A 20,079-nucleotide genomic window follows, 5' to 3' on the forward strand; every position below is an offset into this window, starting at 1 on the left:
CTCTTGCCCCCTTTGTCAAATATTAATTGAGCATATTGCCTTGGGTCCATTTCTGGGTTCTCTGTTCTGTTCCACTGGTCTATATGCCTGTTCTTGTGCCAGTACCAGGATGTTTTGATTACAGTGGCTTTGTAGTATAACCTGATATCTGGTAATGTGATCCCTCCAACTTTGTTCTTCCTTTTCAAGATTGCTGAGGCTATTCGAGGTCTTTTTTGGTTCCATATGAACTTTTGAAATAATTGTTCTAGTTCTGTGAAGTATGCTGTTGGTATTTTGATGGTTATTGCATTGAATCTATAGATTGCTTTGGGTAGTATGGACATTTTAATGATGTTAATTCTTCCAATCCATGAACAGGGTATGTGCTTCTACTTTTTTATATCTTCCTCTATTTCTTTTTTCAATGACCTGTGGTTTTCTGCGAATAGGTCCTTTATTTCTGTGGTAAAGTTTATTCCTAGATATCTTAATTTTTTTGCCGCAATGGTAAATGGGATTATTTTCTTAGTTTCTCTTCCAAAAAAAATTTTTAAAGATACAGTCTCTGCCCTACAAGGACTTCCATGCTAGAAAAGAGCTCCCCCTGGAGGCCATCTCCCTGGCCTACATCCCATTTCCAGGGCCATCACAGACTTCTGAGGACACTCTGAACCGTACATCATAAGAATTCCTGAGAACCCCTGAGTACCCTGAACTGCAGCGTACCCTGAACTGCAGCATACCCCCAACGAGAATTCCCTCTGTGCTAGAATTTCTGAAAGAATTCTTCCCATTTTACCATTGTGATTACTGGTGTTTGGGATATGATTCCAAAGTTGGGGGACAGTAGGTTGGGAAATGCCAGTGACATGGGTGCTGGGGAGGCGAGTTGAGCTGGGAGACATTCTGGGCCCACGGACAGCTAATGCGCTACTGCTAAGGAAAAGGAAGCGCTGTGGTGGGCGCGGTGGGCGCAGCCGGCCTGGCGCGGTCCTCGGCACCTGGGGGGAGGCTGGAACTGAGGCGGGGAAGCGTGAAGCACCCAGGCCCGATGGCCGGCTGCGAGACACTGAATGAGGATGGGCCTGTCTGGGCTTCAAACACTGCACGTGGAGACTGCGACCAGTTATTTCTCTGGGCCTCCGCTTCTCCGTCTATGACCTGGAGTTACTGTTAAGGCTGAGAGACAATGTCGGCCACACTGCCGTGTCTGTGAAGAGGCCGTCGGGTGGCCAGACCCCCGGGTTCTGCACCAGGCGTGTGAAGGGTGGTCTCAGAGGCCGTCACTGGAAAAGTAGGCAACATCTCGTCACTTAAGGCGGCCGTAAACAAGCAACCACAAGAAAGAAGTCGGGTTTTACAGACATTGATATATTCATTAAAATCAAAGTAATCATAACACATGATGGTCAATTTCAATATGTTGGTTGAAAAAATTATGGTTTAGGGAGTAAACAGCACAGTCCTTAGCCAACTGAGTCAAACGATTTGGGATGTAGTGCCTACAGGCGAGAAGAGGTTGACATTACGTGGCAGGTCTACATGCTGGCTCCCCTCTGCCGTCTCGTTCAATCCCCACAGCAACCCCGAAGCATAGATTCTGCCCCTTTTGTAGACAGAAGACTGCAGGGCGTGGGGAAAGCAGGGCCTGAGTTGGGACGCACCCTTGACAGGTGTCTCCTTGGCCTAAGCCACCTGCAGAGTGAAAGTTTGCACACTCCCTTTTCTTTTTTAAGTCCTCACCCGAGGGTATTTCTCCACTGATATTCAGATAGAGAGGGAGGGAGAGACACATCGATTGGTTGCCTCCCACTCAAGCCAACCCCCAGGGGGATCGAACCACTGCCCTTGACCCCACTCAAGCTAACCCCCAGGGGGATCGAACCACTGCCCTTGACCGGAATGGAACCCAGGACTCCTTGGTCCACAGGCCTATGCTCTAACCACTGAGCAACCGGTCATGGCTGCACTTCCCTTTCACAGAGGCCCAAACAGCCACGGAGAGCTCAGGGCTCGCTCAGGAGGAGGCCACCATCAGTGGAATCGAAGCCCATGATCTGGCAGCCGAGCACATGGTTGTTTAAAGGCTCCTGGCCTGGGCCTGTGGAAAAGATGTTAGGTAAGGGAAGGAGGCCCACCTGGGCACGCTCCGCTGCTGTCTAACTCCACCCGGGCCTCGGTGTCCTCATCTGTAAGGAAGCACACCAGTCCCGCAGTCCTGGCGGATGTTACTGACCAACGTCTCTTTCCCGTCAAGCTGGCCGAGCAGCGGTTCCCAGCAGCACATCCGGTAAAACACACTTGCCACCTCTGCCTGGGGTGCTCGTTAGCGTCCTTTTTAGCTGTGTGCAAAAATTCCAGGTTTTCTAGGTCATGGAAACTGTCCACTGTACTGGAACACCCATATTGATGAGGATTGTTTACTGCTTTAGGGAGATACACTTGTCTAAATCACATATAGACCTTAGGTTGCGGTCTGCTCAGGTAAGAAGAATTAGATATGTTTTTATCTTAAAGTTAGTATACATTAATTAATGTTGCAAAGGTCATTCTTGTGTGTTTCGAATCTCACCTGCTTCGGGGTTTTATTCTACTTCAGATCTGAAAGTTCATCTGCAGACCACTGATTATGGCAACTTTTTGGCGAATCAAACAAACCCTCTCACCGTTTACAAAATCGACATGGAGATGAGGAAGAAGCTGTGCAGAGAGTTTGAGTACTTCCGGAACCATTCGCTGGAGCCCCTGAGCACATTTCTCACCTACATGACGTGAGTGGTGGCGGGAGTCCCGGTGGGAGGCGCCACGTGTGCAGGTGGGGTCTTAGCTGTGGTTTGGGGCTAAGACCTTCTCTGTGTTTGTGAGTTTGAATACATTCACACCGCAGCAACTGATAAACTCAGGGAACCGCATTCCCCCTGTTGGAAAACAGATTTCACCCACTTCTCAGCATGACCAGCAGGTGGCGGTGGTCCAGACAGCAGTTTTCCATTTTCATTTTTGAGATGACCCATGGAGCTGATGATTCAAGTGTTTGGGTGGTTGAGACCGCCAGCAGACACCATGTGACATTTTTGAAATCTTCTTTTCCTGTATTGATTTTAGAGAGAGAGGAAGTAAGTGAAAGGGAGAAAGAGAAACATCAATGAGAGAGAACATCGACTGGCCGCCTCCTGCATCCCCCCACTGGGGATTGGCCCACAACCTGGGCATATGCCCTGACCAGGAATTGAACTGGCAACCTCTTGGTGCAGGGTTGATGCTCAACCACTGAGCCACACCAGCCAGACACCATGTGACATTTTTGGATCACTTGTCAGGGTGGGGCTGAAATGTCACAAATTGTTCTTCAGGCCACCTCAGCCCTTTCCTGGCCCCCCGGCGACAGGATAAGGAGCCCCCACCATGGTTATGCATGTCCGTGTTTATCGTTCCGTCACCAGGCTACCGTCTTTCAATGTGAAGGCCGTTCATTCTAAATCATGTGAACTTGGACACGATAGGAAACGGCACTTTCATTCACCCAGCTAATAAATTATACCCAGTGCTCGAAACGTGGAGCCCTCCAGCTGACAAGCTGGGATCAAAGGTGGGTGGGAGCTGAGCTGTAGGCTAGGTATTTACAGCGGTCTGCCCAGTGGGTGACTGATCTGTCCTTGGCTCTGTGCCAACTTTCCCTGTTGGCTTCAGTCAGCCCCCAGGGGTCGTGACTGACCGCAGTAACCTGTCTGCAGAGTACTGGCCGTCACCTGTGCCAGGAAAGAGGTCTGAGGCCCTGCTGGAATGGCCAGAGAGACCCAACTCCGCCTTGCTGCTGAGCCAGACCGCTCCTCCTTTGATCTTGTCAGCTTTATCTTTTCAATGGATAAGAAGAACATGTACATTTTTTTAATAAATTTTTTTCCCATTATTGATTTTAGAGAAAGAGGAAGGGAGAGAGAGAGAGAACATCGATCAGCCGCCTCCTGCACGCCCCCACTGGGGTTCGGGCCCACAACCTGGGCATGTGTCCTGACCGGGAATCAAACCAGTGACTTCTTGGTGCAGGGTCGATGCTCAACTACTGAGCCACACCAGCTGGACAACATGTGTATTTTTTAAGACTTTTTTTTTATTTATTGAATTTTTTGAGGTAACATTGGTTAATAAAAGTCATATAGGTTGCAGGTGTACAATTCTTAACACATCATCTGTATATTGTATTGTGTGTTCACCACCCCAAGTCAAGGCTCTCTCCTTGACCCCCTGTTCCCTCTTCTCCCTGCCCACCCCTTCCCTCTGGTATCACCACGCTGCTGTCTGTGTCCATAAGTTTGTTTGCTTATTTAATCCCTTAATTTATGTAGTGCTCACTACAAACCAGCACTCACAGTCACTGTATGCGTATTGATGATTTAGTATTTACAGCAACCTCCTAAGTGGCACTGATGTTCCTGGCACTTCACAGACGAGGGGACAGCCAAGACTGGGCTTTGGCACACGCTCTCCGAAGGCCAGAGGCCGGAGCTAGCCCCTCCCAGACTCGCTGCATTTCCAAACCTTCTTTTGTAAAGAAAAGATACGTATGTGTGCAAACAAATATAAGTATATGTGTGTGTATATACTTATACATACATAGTTGGTTTATTGTTTGTTTTAGAACAGAGAGATCTCTTGTGTGTATTGCATAATTCAAGTTGTCTTTTCTTATATAATCTATTAAAAATTTTCTAGATAGTACATATAGAGCTATCTTTTCTTTTTCTAAGATTTTTATTCATTTTTACAGACATGGGTAGGGAGATGGAGAAAGAGAAAAACATCAACACGAGAGAGAAATATTCATCAGCTGCCAACCCGGGCACGTGCCCTGACTGGAGATCGAGCCAGCGCCCTCTCAGTGCAGGGCTCAAACCAGCTGAGCCACACCAGCCAGGGCCCTATAGCGCTGTCTTATTCGAAGCCTAGCTTGTGTCCCATTGTGTTGGGTGTGCCATCAGTTATTGAACTGGTCCCCTTTGTTCACCGAGATGGTTTCATTTCTTTGCTATTTCATTCAGTTCTACCACAGACTTCCTTGTACATACCTCAGGGCTTTCTCGTGCCGGGATTTCTTTAGCGCGGATTTCGGCAGCAGCATTGCTGGGTCACTGGATCTAGAGTTTAGATTCTTCCAGCAGATGCTCTCCCAAACTTGTGTGTCTCCCATCCCTTCAGCCCTGTCTTTCCTTCCTTGCCATAAGAAATATGGTTTTCTCAGACCTGTCACGACTGTCGTCGTGAGCACGACAAAGGCAAGACTGCTCACCGCGGCTCCCGACGGGAGCAACGGCGTCGGAAACGCTGTGCGTGCTGACCCCTCTGCTGGGCGAGAGCACTCGTCGGTGTTTCCCTATGGGTTTCGTAATGTTCACAAACATGGCGAGGGAAGGGTGACCTTCGAGCAGCCTCCCTAAAGTTACTATTCTCCTCAATGGAAAGGATAGAAAAAGCTAGGACTCGGCACTGTGACCCCAGAAAAGGAGCTCGGGGAAGATGCCAGGTGGCTGTCATGTCCTTGGGTTCTGCTTACCCAGTGGGCACCAGAGTTGACATGACTGTACGAACAGACAGAAAATGTATTAGTTGATCGAAAAAAATCATCATTGTGTCTGTGTTCTATGCATGCATGGTTCAGGCCTCTTGGAGGCCAAACTATGTACTAAACAAAGTCTCTGTCTTTAAGGATATTAAAACTAGTAAAGATCAGTAGGAGTTATCTCTAAATGACTGTACTTGTGATGACTGTGTAAAATAACTCATCCTCATGTTCACCATTGTTAATGCCAATGCATATTGAAAATTAACTTCAGTTTGGCCAGTGTGGCTCAGGGGTTGAACATCCACCCATGAACCAGGAGATCACTGGTTCAATTCCCAGTCAGGACACATGCCCAGGTTGTGGGCCCGATCCTCAATGGGGGGCATGCAGGAGGCAGCCAATCGATGTTCTCTCTCATCGATGTTTCTGTTTCTCTCCCTCTCCCTTCCTCTGTCTCTCAAATCAATAAAGGAAAAAGAAAATTAACTTCACCCTGGGATAAATATAAATACAAAAATTTAGAGAGAGACTAAAATCTAGCCAGAGGCTATTTTATTTTATTTTATTATTTTTTTGATCCTCACCTGAGGACATACTTAGAGGAAGGGAGAGGGAGAGATCAACATCAACCTGAGAGAGAAACATTGATCAGTTACCTCCCATGCATGCCTCGGGTGACCAGGGATCAAACCCAAAACCCAGGTATGCGCCCTGACCGCAAAAAGACCCACAACCTTTAGGTGCCCAGGATGATGCTCCAACCAACTGAGCCACTCTGGCCGGGCGACCTGGAGACATTTTAAAAGCTTAATGAAAAATGTGTTATTCGAGCCCTGGACCCTCCGAAGGAAGGTCCGTCCCTGCACTTCTCGGCCTCAGTGCTTGGACTGTGCTGGGTGCTGAGCCCGGGAGTGAACAAGCACCCAGCACACCCAGGCAGGGCTCAGCTCGTAAAGAATCACATGGAATAGAGATCGGGACTCCTGGGGAGGGGGTTGGGGGCTAGGAAGTTCACTATCTGGTCTCATAGGAGGAGAAGACAGAATCTTTTTCATAAGTAAGTATATGAAGTATTTAATAAAATATATTTACATTTAAAATTTTTTTTTAACTTTTTCTTTATTGATTTTTTTTTTTTTTTTAGAGAGAGGAAGGGAAAGGGAGAGAGAGATAGAAACATCGATGAGGGAGCACATCGATTAGCCCCCTCCTGCACACCCCCACTGGGGATCAGACCCACACCTTGGGCATGTGCCCTGACCGGGAATCGACCCGAGACCTCTTGGTGCAGGGTCGACGCTCAACCACTGAGCCATAGAGGCAGGAAATATATTTCATTTTTAAACTTATTTTAAATATTTTAAATTGTGAGTCCTTGATGATGGGCTTCACGGCAGGCTTACATGGCCAGTTTTCCTAGTAGGACAAAAGGTCCCGGGTGGGTGTTTCTTGGCTTTTTCGGCCCACGGTCCACCCACTGATGAAGCAGGTGCTGGACACGCTCGCTCCACCCCACCGCGTGACGGTTTCCGCGCAGGGGCCGCCCTCTGTCTGTTAATCAGTTGCTAGGACGCTGACTGCTCCCTCCAGCTCTGGCCCCCGGAGGCAGGCCTGAGCCACTCACAGCTCACACCCAGAGCCCCAAGCAGGAGACTCACCTGCCTCCCCCAGGGCGGCGGCGGGTGCTCCCACGCGTGGGTGCGCCTGCGCGATGCCGTTGTCCTAAGGGCGGGGCCTTCCTCACAGGTGCGGCTACATGATCGACAACGTGGTTCTGCTGATGGTGGGCGCGCTGCAGGGCAAGTCCGTGAAGGAGATGCTGGGGAAGTGCCACCCGCTGGGCCGCTTCACCGAGATGGAGGCGGTCAGCGTGGCCGAGACCCCGTCCGACCTGTTCAGCGCCGTCCTGGTGGAGACGCCCCTAGGTAGGGAGGAGCCGCCCCATCGGCTCTGCTGTCGCTGGGGCTGGGACATGTGCGCCCAAGCACAGCTCGCCCGGGACAGCCTCCCCTCTGGAGACGGCTGGCGGGAGGGGACGAAGGACACCCCGAGTCCGGCCCTGCTTTCTCTGATCAAGACCAACAGGGTTGCCTGCCAGGGTCCCCTGCCAGCCGCGCCTCAGACACGGAGCGGAGACTGTCTGCCATCTCCACACCCTTGCCCTTGGCACCAGCCCCAGCACAGAAATGATCGCACTTGCAACTTTCCAAAACATTACTTTTGTAGCTGGGTTTTGCTTTTCCTTTTTTTTTTTTTTTTTTTTTAAATCAGTAGCTTCTTTTCTTTTAATTAATTTATTTTTGTTACAGATGTTTCTTTTTCCCCCACTGATTCCCCCTCCCCCTCCCTCCCCACCCTACCCACAGCTTTGTTGTCCATGTCCATTGTTCATGCACACATGCATATAAGTTCTATGGTTTATCTCTCCCCCACCACCCCCTCTTCTGGGGATTGTCAGTCTGTACCCCACTTCCATGTCTCTGGGACTACTCCATTCCTCAGATTGTTATGTTCATTATATTCCACAAATAAGTGAGATCATATGATACTTGTCTTTCTCTGTTTGACTTGTTTCACTTAGGATAATACTCTCCAGGTCCCTCCATGTCGTCTCAAAGGACAAGAGACTTTCTTTCTTACAGCTGCGTAGTACTCCATTGTGTATATGTACCACAGCTTTTTTATCCATTCATCTACTGATGGAAATTTGGGCTGTTTCCCAACAAATCATCAAACAACAAGTGTTGGCGAGGGTATGGAGAAAAGGGGACTCTAGTACACTGCTGGTGGGAATGCACACTGGTGCAGCCACTATGGAAAACAATATGGTGTTACCTCAAAAAATTAAAAATTGAACTGCCATTTGGCCCAGAGATCCCACTTCTAGGAATATACCCTAAGAAGCCTGAAACACCAATCAGAAAGAATATATGTCTCCCCATGTTCGTATCGGCACTATTTACAATAGCGTCTTTTCTTTTAAACGTCTGTCTACACGCGGCTTCCCTGGACACACGTGGCTGGGGGAGCCTGGGAACGCGGCTCTCTGGAGGCGCTCCGGCCAGCTCGGATGCCTGAGGCGCATTGGCGTGCGGGGCCGGCCAGACACTCTCCACTGTTGGCGGGTGGATGGGAGCAGTGCACCCTCTGTCACAACACTTGCCATTTTGGACACAAGTTGTATGGAAAAAATGTGTCACCAAGTGTCCTGTGCTAAGGGCGCTGGTCACAGAGAAAGGGGGTGGGTCTGGAATCTGCCCCCGTGAGCAGGAAGCCCGGCTTTGCCGGGTCCCAACAAGGTGACCTGAGCCATTCAGTTCCCTTCAGTTCCCCACTGAGGAGTTCTGAAAATGAAGTAAGGCACTGAATACGGACTCCATGTTTGGCTCAAAGGAAGGGCATAGATGATAGGTGTTGCTCTTAGATAATGGGGAGACTTCAAAAAGTCAGCCTGGATGTGAACAGCCCCCAGTGTCATGGGGACTCGCTGAGTTACAGTGTATCCCATGTGCTGCCAAGGGCGTACACATAGTAAACGCTTAATAAATGGTCACTGCCATGACCGTCACTCTTAAGGGGTTGATGGCATCTGTGGGTTGAAACTCCAGGGCCTCAGGGATTCCACTTCCAGGAATATACCCTAAGAAGCCTGAAACACCAATCAGGAAGAATACATGTACCCCTATGTTCATAGCAGCACTATTTACAATAGCTAAGATCTAGAAACAGCCCAAGTGTCCATCAGTAGACGAATGGATAAAAAAGCAGCGGTACATGTACACAATGGAGTACTACGCAGCTGTAAGAAAGAAAGATCTCTTACCCTTTGAGATGACATGGAGGGACATAGAGAGCATTATGCTAAGTGAAATAAGCCAGTCAGAGAGAGACAAATATCACATGATCTCACTTATTTGTGGAATATAATGAATAAAACAGATCCAGAGACATAGAAAGGAGTACGGTTCAGACTGACAACCCTCAGAGGAGGCTGGGGAGGGAAGAGATAAACCAAAGAACTTATATGCATGTATGCACAACCAGTGGACATAGACAATACTGGGGATGGGGTGGGATGGGGAGGAGGGTGTCTAGGGGGGAAAAGGAGAAACATCTGTTCCAAAAATAAATAAATTAATCATAATAATAAAAAAAAAAACTCCAGGGTCCTTGTCAAGTGACTGCGGGGGCATTGCACTCAGGAGACATTTTCTACAGTTTATGGTCATGCTTTTGACTAATTCATTTGTGATGACTTCTGGTTTCAGCTCCATTCTTTCAAGACTGCATGTCTGAAAATACACTCGATGAACTGAATATTGAAATACTGCGCAATAAACTGCACAAGGTAACTGTTTTTCTTCACTGCTCAATATGTCCTCACCAGAGTTCTTTGTTAGAGGTGACTTTGCCCATCAGCCAACTCCTGCTACTAGAAGTGAGGTGTATTCCGGAGACATGCAGGTCAGCTTCCCACCCAGAAGGGGGCAGAGAGGAGCTAACGGCCTGTTCTCTGTGCCCTCCCCTGCCCCCTCCCTCTGCCTGGAAGTAAAGTGTTGGTTGATGCATGGATTTGAAAACAGCCAGCGTTTACAGTGAGCCCCCTGTTAGGCAGAGTTCGTCCCTGTCCTCCCTCCTGTTAGAGTCCCTGAGTGCCCAGTTAACCTATCCACACAATTTTAACCTGCAGACAGTGGACAGCACAGCAAGATGCATAATCTGGCCACTGACCGTCTGAGTATCTCCATGTAACAGGCACTGAGTAAAACCTGCCTTTTCACTTGGACGACTACAGCGTCTCTGGACGTTCTCACAGAACGGCTGGATGAATACAGGCTGCCATGCCATCCATAGCACATGTTTTGCTGAATCACGTGGTCTTCTTAAAAGCATCACTGCAGGCAGTTCCGTATTATAAAGAGTTTACGGGCATCCTGCAGGCATCCCAGAACAAGCTAGCAGAAGCCACTGTTTGAGGCAATGCATAGGCATTAACTCACTTTATCCAGCAAAACTGTGCTGTCCCCATTGCGCAGAGGAGACAACGGAGGCGTGGAGGTGAGGGCACGAGGCGAAGCAGGTTCGCCAGTGAGTGAGAGTTGGGCACTCGGCACAGGCATGCTGACTGCTGCCCAGACGCTGTCTTCCTACTGTACCCTCCGTGCCCAAAGCCACTCCAGATTGAGAGATGAAATGTCAGCACAGGAACTACAAGAGTTACTTGTTGAGCTTGTAAAAGAGTCCAGCATTCTTTTGTTAGAGTAGCAAGAAGTAACCATGTGAGTGCATCCCAGATCCATGCAGAAAAGTGGTTGTAAGTAACCTCAGGTGTGATCAGTACAATTCTATTCTCTTTCAGACTGTCCGGCGTGCTTTAATATGAAAATGCATTCTAAATTTTATTATAAAATATCTCCCTATGGGGGAAGTGATCTGACGTCCAGTTAAGCGTTTAATAAGCCTTGAAAAGCTGACCTAGAAATTTCCACCAGGAGCATATAGTCATGTTACTGTTTTATGATCTTTATTCTTTTTAAGTCTTACCTGGAAGCATTCTACAAATTCTGTAAGAATCACGGAGATGTCACAGCAGAAGTTATGTGTCCTATTCTCGAGGTAAGAGAGTCCTTGAAGGTAGATGCCAAACAGAAGGTTTATGTTTTCACATGCCTCCTGTATGTCACCCTATGGGTGCTGCTTTCTCTCTGAAGCTCCTTTACGTACAACAAGAAAAGCAAGATATTTTACTATATGTATGCCCATTGATGTTTTTGGGTAACAGTGGTATTCTCCAAGTTTTCTACATTGAAGGGTTAGTTTGGAATTAGAAAAGAATAATGCTTATGAAAGTTTGATTTGATTCTTATGGCTGCATTGTATGAAGAAGGATCATAATTAGTTAAAATTTAGTACACAGTGGCAATGAGTGTGTTACAGGAGCTCAGAAGGGTCACCCAGCTTCCCTCCAGTGAGGAAACATTAGGCCGCTGGGACCCCACAGCTGGCACTGAAGTCGCGGTGCGCAGCGTCCCCTCCAGAAATCCTAACATAAAGGCACCCAAGCAGCCCTCAAGCACCCCAGTGCTGGGTAGAAAGACTCCAGTTAGGAGTTCAGCGCTGGCTTCTGGCCCTCCAGCTGATGGTATTATACTCTAATTCCCCTTTGTCATCACACATTTCATCTGTGTTCAGAGGCCTCTTGTTTCAAATGTTCTCTGCGAATGCACAGGAAACCCGGGCGTCAGAAGGGCCTCGGGCATGGGCACCGCTGGCCTTCACCACGGCGCATGCCGAGCGCGCCGGCCTTCTCGGGCACGCGGACTTAAAAATCAGTATCTGTATTGTAATATACTGTAGAATGCTATCTAGTACTTATATGTCGTATAGAGAGATATATTATTTATATAATACATTATTCTATATTGTGTTAAAATATATATCAATATTTAAATAAATATACACCAAAATAAATATAAAACTTTTTTACATTGATTTTAGAGAGGTAGAAAAAGAGAGAAAGACATCAATTTGTTGTTCTGCTTATTTATGCTTTCATTCGGTGATTCTTGTTTGTGCCCTGACTAGAGATCGAATCCACAACCTTGGTGTATTGGGATGACGCTCTAACCGACTGAGCTACCCAGCCAGGGTGATGCATAATCCAATTTTAAGTTATAAACTCTGGGCTTAGAAAAGCCCCGTGAAGCCAAGTTTTATCTCTAATCATTAGATTATGTTACAATGACCTAATGGGTGGATAGATCCTTGACTAGTTCAATGACCTCTGATTTCAACAAAAACCTGAGAACTACCCTTTAGAAAAAAAGAGGTGGAAAAAAATAAACAAAAAACCTGAATAACTTCATCTGCACATATTGTAACCTAATGTTCTGAAACTGCCACGGTAAAATCAGTTCCCCTAAAAACAGCTGTCACCTAAGTTTTAAGTTGAGGACACCACCGTCCCCACTGAAACTCTTCAAGCAGAGCAACTCCTGAAGTGGGAAGTTGATCACTGGAGAACCCCAAAAGACCTGTGTCCTTACCAGTCCACACAGGTGGGCACCATGCATCAGTGACACTTCCTCACGGTATCGTGGATGTCAGCACATGTGGGAGTGAGTGTCCTTCAGACCTGCCGGTCACATCACACAAGGAACCTGGGGACCCCAGAAGCTCTCTCCCTTCCTCGTCATAAATGTCACCCTCGAAGACGCCACATTATTCACGGTTCAAAGGATGGTTTCCACACGGCCTAATCCCGTGGGTTAGAAATGGGCCGTATACTCGACACCAGCAAAGGTGTGAGACAGGAGTTGTGTTAAAACCGACAATGACACTGTTCTGACTAACAGGTCTTATGTGGCTGCCCTACACTCTGTATATATGTGAATTCACCTGGACTTCAGAGTAGCACAAAGAGATGAGTAGTTTGGGGTCTAGTTTTCAGAAGGGGTGACTGAGGCACAGGGAAGGCTGGGACGGGCCTCGTCGGTCGGCGGCAGTGGGCAGGGCCGGGACGTGAGCGCAGACAGCCCGGCCGGGCTCCGGGCCTGCGCGGCCCTCCGCTGCGCTGTGTCATCTCTACACCGAGTGCACACTTCTCTGTAAAGTGAGGGCCGAGTATCAGCAAGGTCCCACTGCATGTGCTCTGGAACCTCAGAGCCCCACGAGGATGAGGTCTCTGTCAAAAGACTTGTCACTGGGCAGGTCTGACGGAACTGCTGCCTCCCGGTGGTCTCAAGCCCCTGGACACCCACGACACTTCACGTTACATTGGGTTTCTCTCAAGCTGTGTTAAAAATAAAAATCCATCGAACCATCTTGATACATTTATATAGAAACATCAGTTCCACATGGCACTGATTAGGACCAGATTTGTCAGATTTATATAAACGTATTAGATCGTGTAATTACCTCCCCCTTTATTTGCACAATCCGAGAGTTTATAAAGTTCCCACACGTGTGTTCTCGTGTGCTCCATGTGACAGGAGAGATTCACTGTGTGGGAGAGCGGACCTGGGCTTCCACGCAGACATTTGACCTAATTACAGGTTGTAACTTTGTATAAAAATAAGTTCACTTACATTCAGGGCACAGGAGCCGCCTTTTAGTCCTGCGCTTCTGACAGTCCCTCTGGTTAAAGGAACAGTGACAACGAGCACAGAATCTGTGTGTCTCATCTTCCTGGTCAGTGCGCAGGCTGACCAGACCGGGCTTGCTGCCAGCTCACGGCACTGTCCTCCAACTCCATGGCCACCAGCCCCACCCTGCTCCCTCCAGGTGCGAACTGGCAAGAACGGGTCACCTGACAGCCCAGCTCTGTCAGGTGCACCTGAGTGGTTTTTGAAGAAGTCGGCAGCACACGGTTACCTTCTGCAACAACAAAGGTTGTGGTTTCATGATGAATGCATGTTTGTAAGGACATGTGAAGGAAAAGACGGGACATCTGATATACCTGTGCCACAGGTGCCAACACCCTGCAGATGACACAGGCTTTGGAGAGATGGACCTGCCCCAGGTGCTCTGCTCCAGAATCGGTGTGTCAGGTGTCAGGTGTCTGGCTGGGCATGGCCAAGGACGTGCAACCTTGTTCAACTCCAAATAACAGTCTCTTTTAAGAGCACAGACGCACACGCCCGCAAAGAGCCTGTAGACTGGAGGGATGCAGTTGGAATAAAAGGGAAATTACAGTGTGATAGGGTCAAAGGAAACATACCAGCTGAAGAACACAAGAGGGCTTTTTACGAAAAAGGTGGTTTCCTATGGGACCCTCAAAAGCAGGTAGGATTTCAGCAAGCTGAGTTAGGGAATGGGGTCAGGGGTATTGTAGGCACAGGAAAGATGTGTTCTCCAGGCGGGAGCTCAGTGAGTGGACTGTCCTGTCCCGCTGTCTCCGTCAGGGCCCTCTCCTCCGTCACTACCTGCGAAGCCTGTGTCCACTGTCCTGTCCCTCCCGTGTCTCCACCGCGTCCCTGGCTTGGAGCTGTGACCATGCTCTGCGGGCCTGCACAGCTGCCCAGGACCATTTCTGTCCATAAACACTACCATCTGACCTCGAGGAAGAGCCCTCTTGCCCATCTCCTGTCCCCCTGCGAGTCTGGCGTTGCCCACAGGCTGGTTCTATCCAGTGTCCGGCTGCCTCGCCTCTGGCTGGCCCAGAGAGGTCAGGAACTAGCTCCCTTGGCGTGGGAAACGCCTCACCCAAGAGTCCAGTCCAGTCTGCGGCAAGCTGCGCCGGTGACCGGTCAGTGAGGAGGAGCGGGTCAGAGGGTCTCTGAAGCAGCAGCATCACAGAGCACGCTGTTGGGTTTGGTGCACATTTATGCTCTTCCCATGTCTCGCGCTCTGAGTGCTCAGAAATGCACAGGGAACAGGGATGACCTGGTCCCGCAAAGGGTTAGAGTGTAGTGGGGAGAAAAACCCACGCAGGTTTTAAAATGAAGTATCACGGACAGGGTGGGTGCCTCAGGGACAGAGAGTGTCTCAGCCCATGGGCACCACGGCCAACAGCCAGGTCCAGGCGAGGTGGGACGTCAGAGGGGAGAACCAGGAGAAAGGAAACTCAGAGACCAAAGGGACGGAAGGGAACTCCAAGGAAGGCTGAGCGGCAGGTGAACCGCAGAGGCCTGCGTGGGGGCGGGGGGGCTCCGCTCCCCATGGAGAGGACAGGCTGTGAGCTCCTGCGACCGCCTGAGACTGCACCGGGCCAAACCCGTCACTTACAGACGGAGAAACTGAGGCCGAGAGGGAGCTAGCCTGCCCTGAGCCGCAGCATTCTCATCTGCTGAGTTAGATTTCTTGATATGTAACCCAAATGGTCCTGGCAGGGTTTCATTATGTGAAAAGTCCTGCTGACACCGATGACCCGAAGAGGATGTGAACAGGTTGGGCATTCACGGTCTCTTCCCACCCCGCCAGGCGTTTTCACATACACGTCTTGTTCTGTCCCTGCGTGGACCCTGCCGGTAGGCATTACTCTGTTTTTATGGAAGAGACATTGGAGACTAGAGGGCTATGGGACAGGGACATGAGTGAGTGAGTGTCTGGGAGCTGAAAGTCAGTAGGGTTTCAAGAGCCACTGGCCATTGGCCCTGCGGTGTGATCCTTCCTTGGCTAAGAGTCTCTCATCCCTAACACACGACTGTATTACAGTTGGACACAGATCCGAAAGGAGAGCAAATCATTTCGAAAACGATGTGTCTCTTTAGGGCTGTTTGCAGATGGTGAGATCTCACTGACTGTGTCTCTTACAAACTCAGTTTGAGGCCGACAGGCGTGCGTTTATCATCACTCTGAACTCCTTCGGCACGGAACTGAGCAAAGGTGACCGGGAGGCCCTCTACCCGACCTGTGGCAAGCTGTACCCCGAGGGGCTGCGCCTGCTGGCCCAGGCGGAGGACTTCGAGCAGATGAAGAGGGTAGCGGACCACTACGGGGTAGGTGCTCCCCATCCCCCACCCCCGGGTGACCTCGTCACCTGTGCTCTAGAAGTCAATGGTGAGGCTGGTAAGGAGGAAAGCTGTAAAGATGTCTCACTGCGAGCTTCTGGCCAAGCAAGTCCTGGTGAGGCTCCGAGGAGCCTTTGACAGGCTTGATAAAGCAAATTCCCCAAGAGATGGGGGTCCTGGAAATGCGCCCTCACATCAGGGTTGGGTAAGCTAGCCTGACCCAGCATTTTCTGAAGCACCCTATGGGTAAACGGCGAGGAACCCTGGATAGGGGTACATTGGCTGACTTCGCCCTGGGCTCTGGCCAGAATGGGGAGTGGAGAGAGGCACCCCGCCCAAAGCTCCTCCACTCAGGTGGCGCTCCTCCTCCCATCCCATCCCTTCCGACTCAGACCACTCCAGAGCTGCGAGGACCCTCCTCTCATCCCTCCCTGCGATTCCCAAAGCCCTCTGGAGACATCGACGCCCGCAAACCGTGCTCAGACTTCTGCAGCATCCCCTGTCCCTGTGAGGGGCTGTGCGCACAGTACTCGAATGTGAGCATCCCCAGGCTGCCGTCTTCCACGCTGAGAATCCCACATGGACGGCACCGGCTGCCGCCTCGAAAGCCTGTGAGCCCACCTGACGGAGCAGCATAGAGCCCTTGAATGAGGCTGACAGGCCCTGAGACCTGCGTGTGGGAATGAGCTCGCGCTGCGTGCTGAGGAGGATGCTTCGCGCTCCGACCCCCTGGGTCCACGCACGCGATGGGCTCCATCCCACCCACAGTCCCGTCTCTGGGAGATTTGGAGACCCGAGATTTACAAAGACATATCCTTCTGGCACTAAGTTTTTTAAGTAGGTGCATGGTTTCTGTATCACTAGGGAAAGACCATCACCCACATTGAGGATTTGTTAAGAAATAGTCTCTTTTCTCTCTTTTCAAGGTGTACAAGCCCTTGTTCGAGGCTGTGGGCGACGGCAGTGGGGGGAAGTCGCTGGAGGACGTGTTTTATGAGCATGAGGTAGGACAGCCGTGGAGACGCTGCCGGTAGGCTCCTGCTGTTGCCCGGGTTTGAGGGTTTGAACCTCTCCTTACGCTGGGAGTTAGTCAGGTCTCTTCTCCGGGGGGACTTGTGGTTCTTCTGTGGTGGCTCCCTGCAGAAATGTCCTGTCCAGAGAGGCGTGCACAGAATGTCGTCTGGGAGGTGTGTGGCTCTAACACGTGAGAGAGAAGCACCGATGTGAGAGTGAAACATTGATCGGCCGCCTCCTGCGCACCCTCCACCAGGGATTGAGCCCACACCCCGGGCCTGTGCCCTGACCGGGAATCAAACTGGCAACCTCCTGGTACCAGGGACAACGTGCCACCAACTGAGCCACACCAGCCAGGGCAAGAAATCTTTTTTTTTAATCCTCACTAGATATTTTTCTATTTATTTATTTATTTATTTATTTATTTTTAGATAGGGAGGGAGGGAGGGAGGGAGGGAGACACATTCATGTGAGAGAGAGACATCGGTTGGTTGCCTTCCACATGACCTAGACCGGGGCTAGGAATCGAACCCTGGACGCTTTGGTCCATGGGCCCCTGCTCTGGTGCTGAGTAAAACCAGCCAGGGCAGGAATGATTCTTGTGGAAATCCTCAGAGTCCAGATCATTCTCTCCCCAAAAAGGCAGAGGGTACCTAAGTTACCTACAGTCCATTTCTGGGTTCTGAGCTGTTCACCAAAAGGACTTTATTTTTTTATTATATTGTATTATGTTTTTTGTGCCAGGTAAGGTTTCCTCAAATCTAGTGTATTCTGTTCATCTCCCCAAAACACTGACCCTTCTATTTCAATGGATCGGAACCAAGAGAGAACCTGAAATGGACCCTAAATGAGGTGCCACCCAGGCCCCAGCAGGCAGAGCGGGTCGGGTCGTCCTACTGAGACGTTCACGGCCCCCTCTAGGGACGGCAGTGGGAGCAGCTCAAGGGTCCTTGTGCACTAGGGTGCTCAAACCCCACTCTGCCCGCCTGCTGCCTAGGGGCTCTTGGGGAAGCTGTGTGGGCAGGAGGGCCCCAGTCTGCCCCAGCGAGGCCCCAGCTCCGGGCGGCTCTGCCAGAGGGTTTCACAGCTGCAGGAGGGACTTGGTACCTCTCCTTCTGTCAAAATGGAATAGGATACAGGAGTCATTCCATTTCAGGCTGCACCCCAGTTTACACTACTGTTTGGAATATTTATTTTACTTATCTCCCTTCTATGGAAAAAAGAGACAATTGAACTATAAGCCAGGTTGCAGCAGAGCATCCTAGGATAGCGCTCCACAGCTGAGTCCAAAGTCCAGGGGTCGGGACGCTGCCCTGGGGTCAGACAGACTGCAAAGCTTTGGCCAAGGAAAAATACTTTCCCTCGATGGGACAAGCCCACTAGCTAGAAGCCAAGTAAATATGACTCCAGAGGTGTGTGTACACACACCCCACCCCCAGGCCCTCAGAATCTGTACTCACAGGGCTGCTAAGATTTAGAGATTGCCTTGTCTCCTACAAACTTAACTTTTATTTTTAATTTTTTTTCCTTTATTGATTTTACAGAAACAGGAAGAGAGAGACAGAAACATGGATGAGAGAGAACATCGATTGACCGCCTCCTGCATGCCCCCCACTGGGGATCGGGCCCACAACCTGGGCATGTGCCCTGACGGGGATCGAATTGGCGACCTCTTGGTGCAGGGTCAATGCTCATCCACTGAGCCACACCGGCCAGGCCAAACTTAACTTTTTAAAAAAAATTATCTTTATTGTTGAGAGTATTACAGCTGTCCCCTTTCCCCCCACTGACCCCCTCCACCCTGCTCCCACAACCCCAAGCCTTCACCTGACTTCTGTCTGAGTCATGGGTTACGCATACATGCAAGTAAGTCCTTTGGTTAGTCCCTCCTCACCCTCCCCTCCGCTCCCCTCTGAAGTCTGTCTGTCTGGTCCATGTTCCATGTCTCTGGATCCGTTTCATTTGCCAGTTTATTTTCTTCATTAGATGCCACATATAAGTGAGATCTCGCGATACTTGTCCTTCTCTGACTGCTCATTTCGCTCAGCATGATCCTCTTTTAAATGACCTGCCTGCATGTGTCTGCTGGAGCACAGGCCCGTCTGAGGCGGCTTCTCTGTCACGGGAGCCCCCGGAGCGCTGACGACCTCTGTCCGCAGGTGAGCATGAACGTGCGGGCCTTCAGCAGGCAGTTCCACTGCGGCGTGTTCTACGCCTACACCAAGCTGCGGGAGCAGGAGATCAGGAACATCGTGTGGATCGCAGAGTGCATCTCCCAGCGGCACCGCGCGAAAATCCACAGCTACGTCCCGATTCTGTAGCCCAGCGGGCCGGGCCGGAGACCACGACTGGGAGAGGAAACCACCGAGCAAATGAAAGCGCTTGTGTTGGATGATCGAGGCCACACCAGCGGAAGCCACCGGCCTCCATGAATGGCAGACCCCACACACACATGGTGAACCACCCCGGAAACACAGCTCCCTTTCCCCCCGCCCTCACGTCTTGTTTGCACATTGCTGTCTCACTCTTCCGGGGCCTTAGGCATTAGTGTTCATTAAACTGTGGCACGTTCCCTACTTTTATTTTGTGTTCAAAATCAAATGTGCCCTATCCGGTGTTGCTCAGTGGTTAGAACACCAGCCATGCACTGAAGCGTTGCAGGTTCTACTCCTGATCAAGGGCAGGTTCAGTCCCCGCTCCCGTCAGGGTCTTGCGGGAGGCAACCAGTCGATGTTTCTCTTGCACATCAATGTTTCTCTTGCTTCCTCTCTCTCTAAAAAATCAATAAAAACATATTTAAAAACAGTAATAGCCCGGCCAGTGTGGCTCAGTGGTTGAGTGTTGTTGACCCTGCACCAAGAGGTCACCTGTTTGATTCCCGGTCAGGGCACATGCCCAGGTTGTGGGCCTGATCCCCAGTGTGGGGCGTGCAGGAGGCAGCCAATCGATGTTCTCTCTCATCAACGCTTCTCTCTCTCAAATCAATAAAGATTTTTTAAAAAACAATAATAATAATTATAATGCATGTAGGCCTGGTAGCTCAGGAGAGCTGCCCAACTCTGAATCAGATTC

At 50.1% G+C, this 20,079-nt stretch overlaps 1 protein-coding gene across 2 annotated transcripts in view; it reads left to right on the forward strand.

Annotated features, from left to right (window-relative positions):
* The window catches only part of ATP6V0D2 (ATPase H+ transporting V0 subunit d2), a 29,095-nt gene extending 9,320 nt beyond the window's left edge, over nucleotides 1-19,775 (forward strand). Inside the window, exons 2-8 of one of the 2 annotated variants that reach the window (XM_036264083.1) lie at nucleotides 2,582-2,753; nucleotides 7,289-7,467; nucleotides 9,811-9,890; nucleotides 11,081-11,158; nucleotides 15,805-15,981; nucleotides 16,920-16,997; nucleotides 19,167-19,775. In XM_036264083.1, coding sequence (XP_036119976.1) covers nucleotides 2,582-2,753; nucleotides 7,289-7,467; nucleotides 9,811-9,890; nucleotides 11,081-11,158; nucleotides 15,805-15,981; nucleotides 16,920-16,997; nucleotides 19,167-19,328 — 926 coding nt within the window. In that variant the 3' untranslated portion in view covers nucleotides 19,329-19,775. Of the gene's footprint in view, nucleotides 1-2,581; nucleotides 2,754-7,288; nucleotides 7,468-9,810; nucleotides 9,891-11,080; nucleotides 11,159-15,804; nucleotides 15,982-16,919; nucleotides 17,024-18,993; nucleotides 19,069-19,166 lie in introns of those variants that run through there. The other variant, XM_036264084.1, reaches the window with a different exon arrangement.
* Nucleotides 19,776-20,079: the final 304 nt, after the last annotated feature.

The sequence above is a fragment of the Molossus molossus genome, unplaced genomic scaffold (genome assembly GCF_014108415.1).
Source record: "Molossus molossus isolate mMolMol1 unplaced genomic scaffold, mMolMol1.p scaffold_m16_p_16, whole genome shotgun sequence".
In the NCBI taxonomy this organism is placed as follows: Eukaryota; Metazoa; Chordata; class Mammalia; order Chiroptera; family Molossidae; genus Molossus; species Molossus molossus.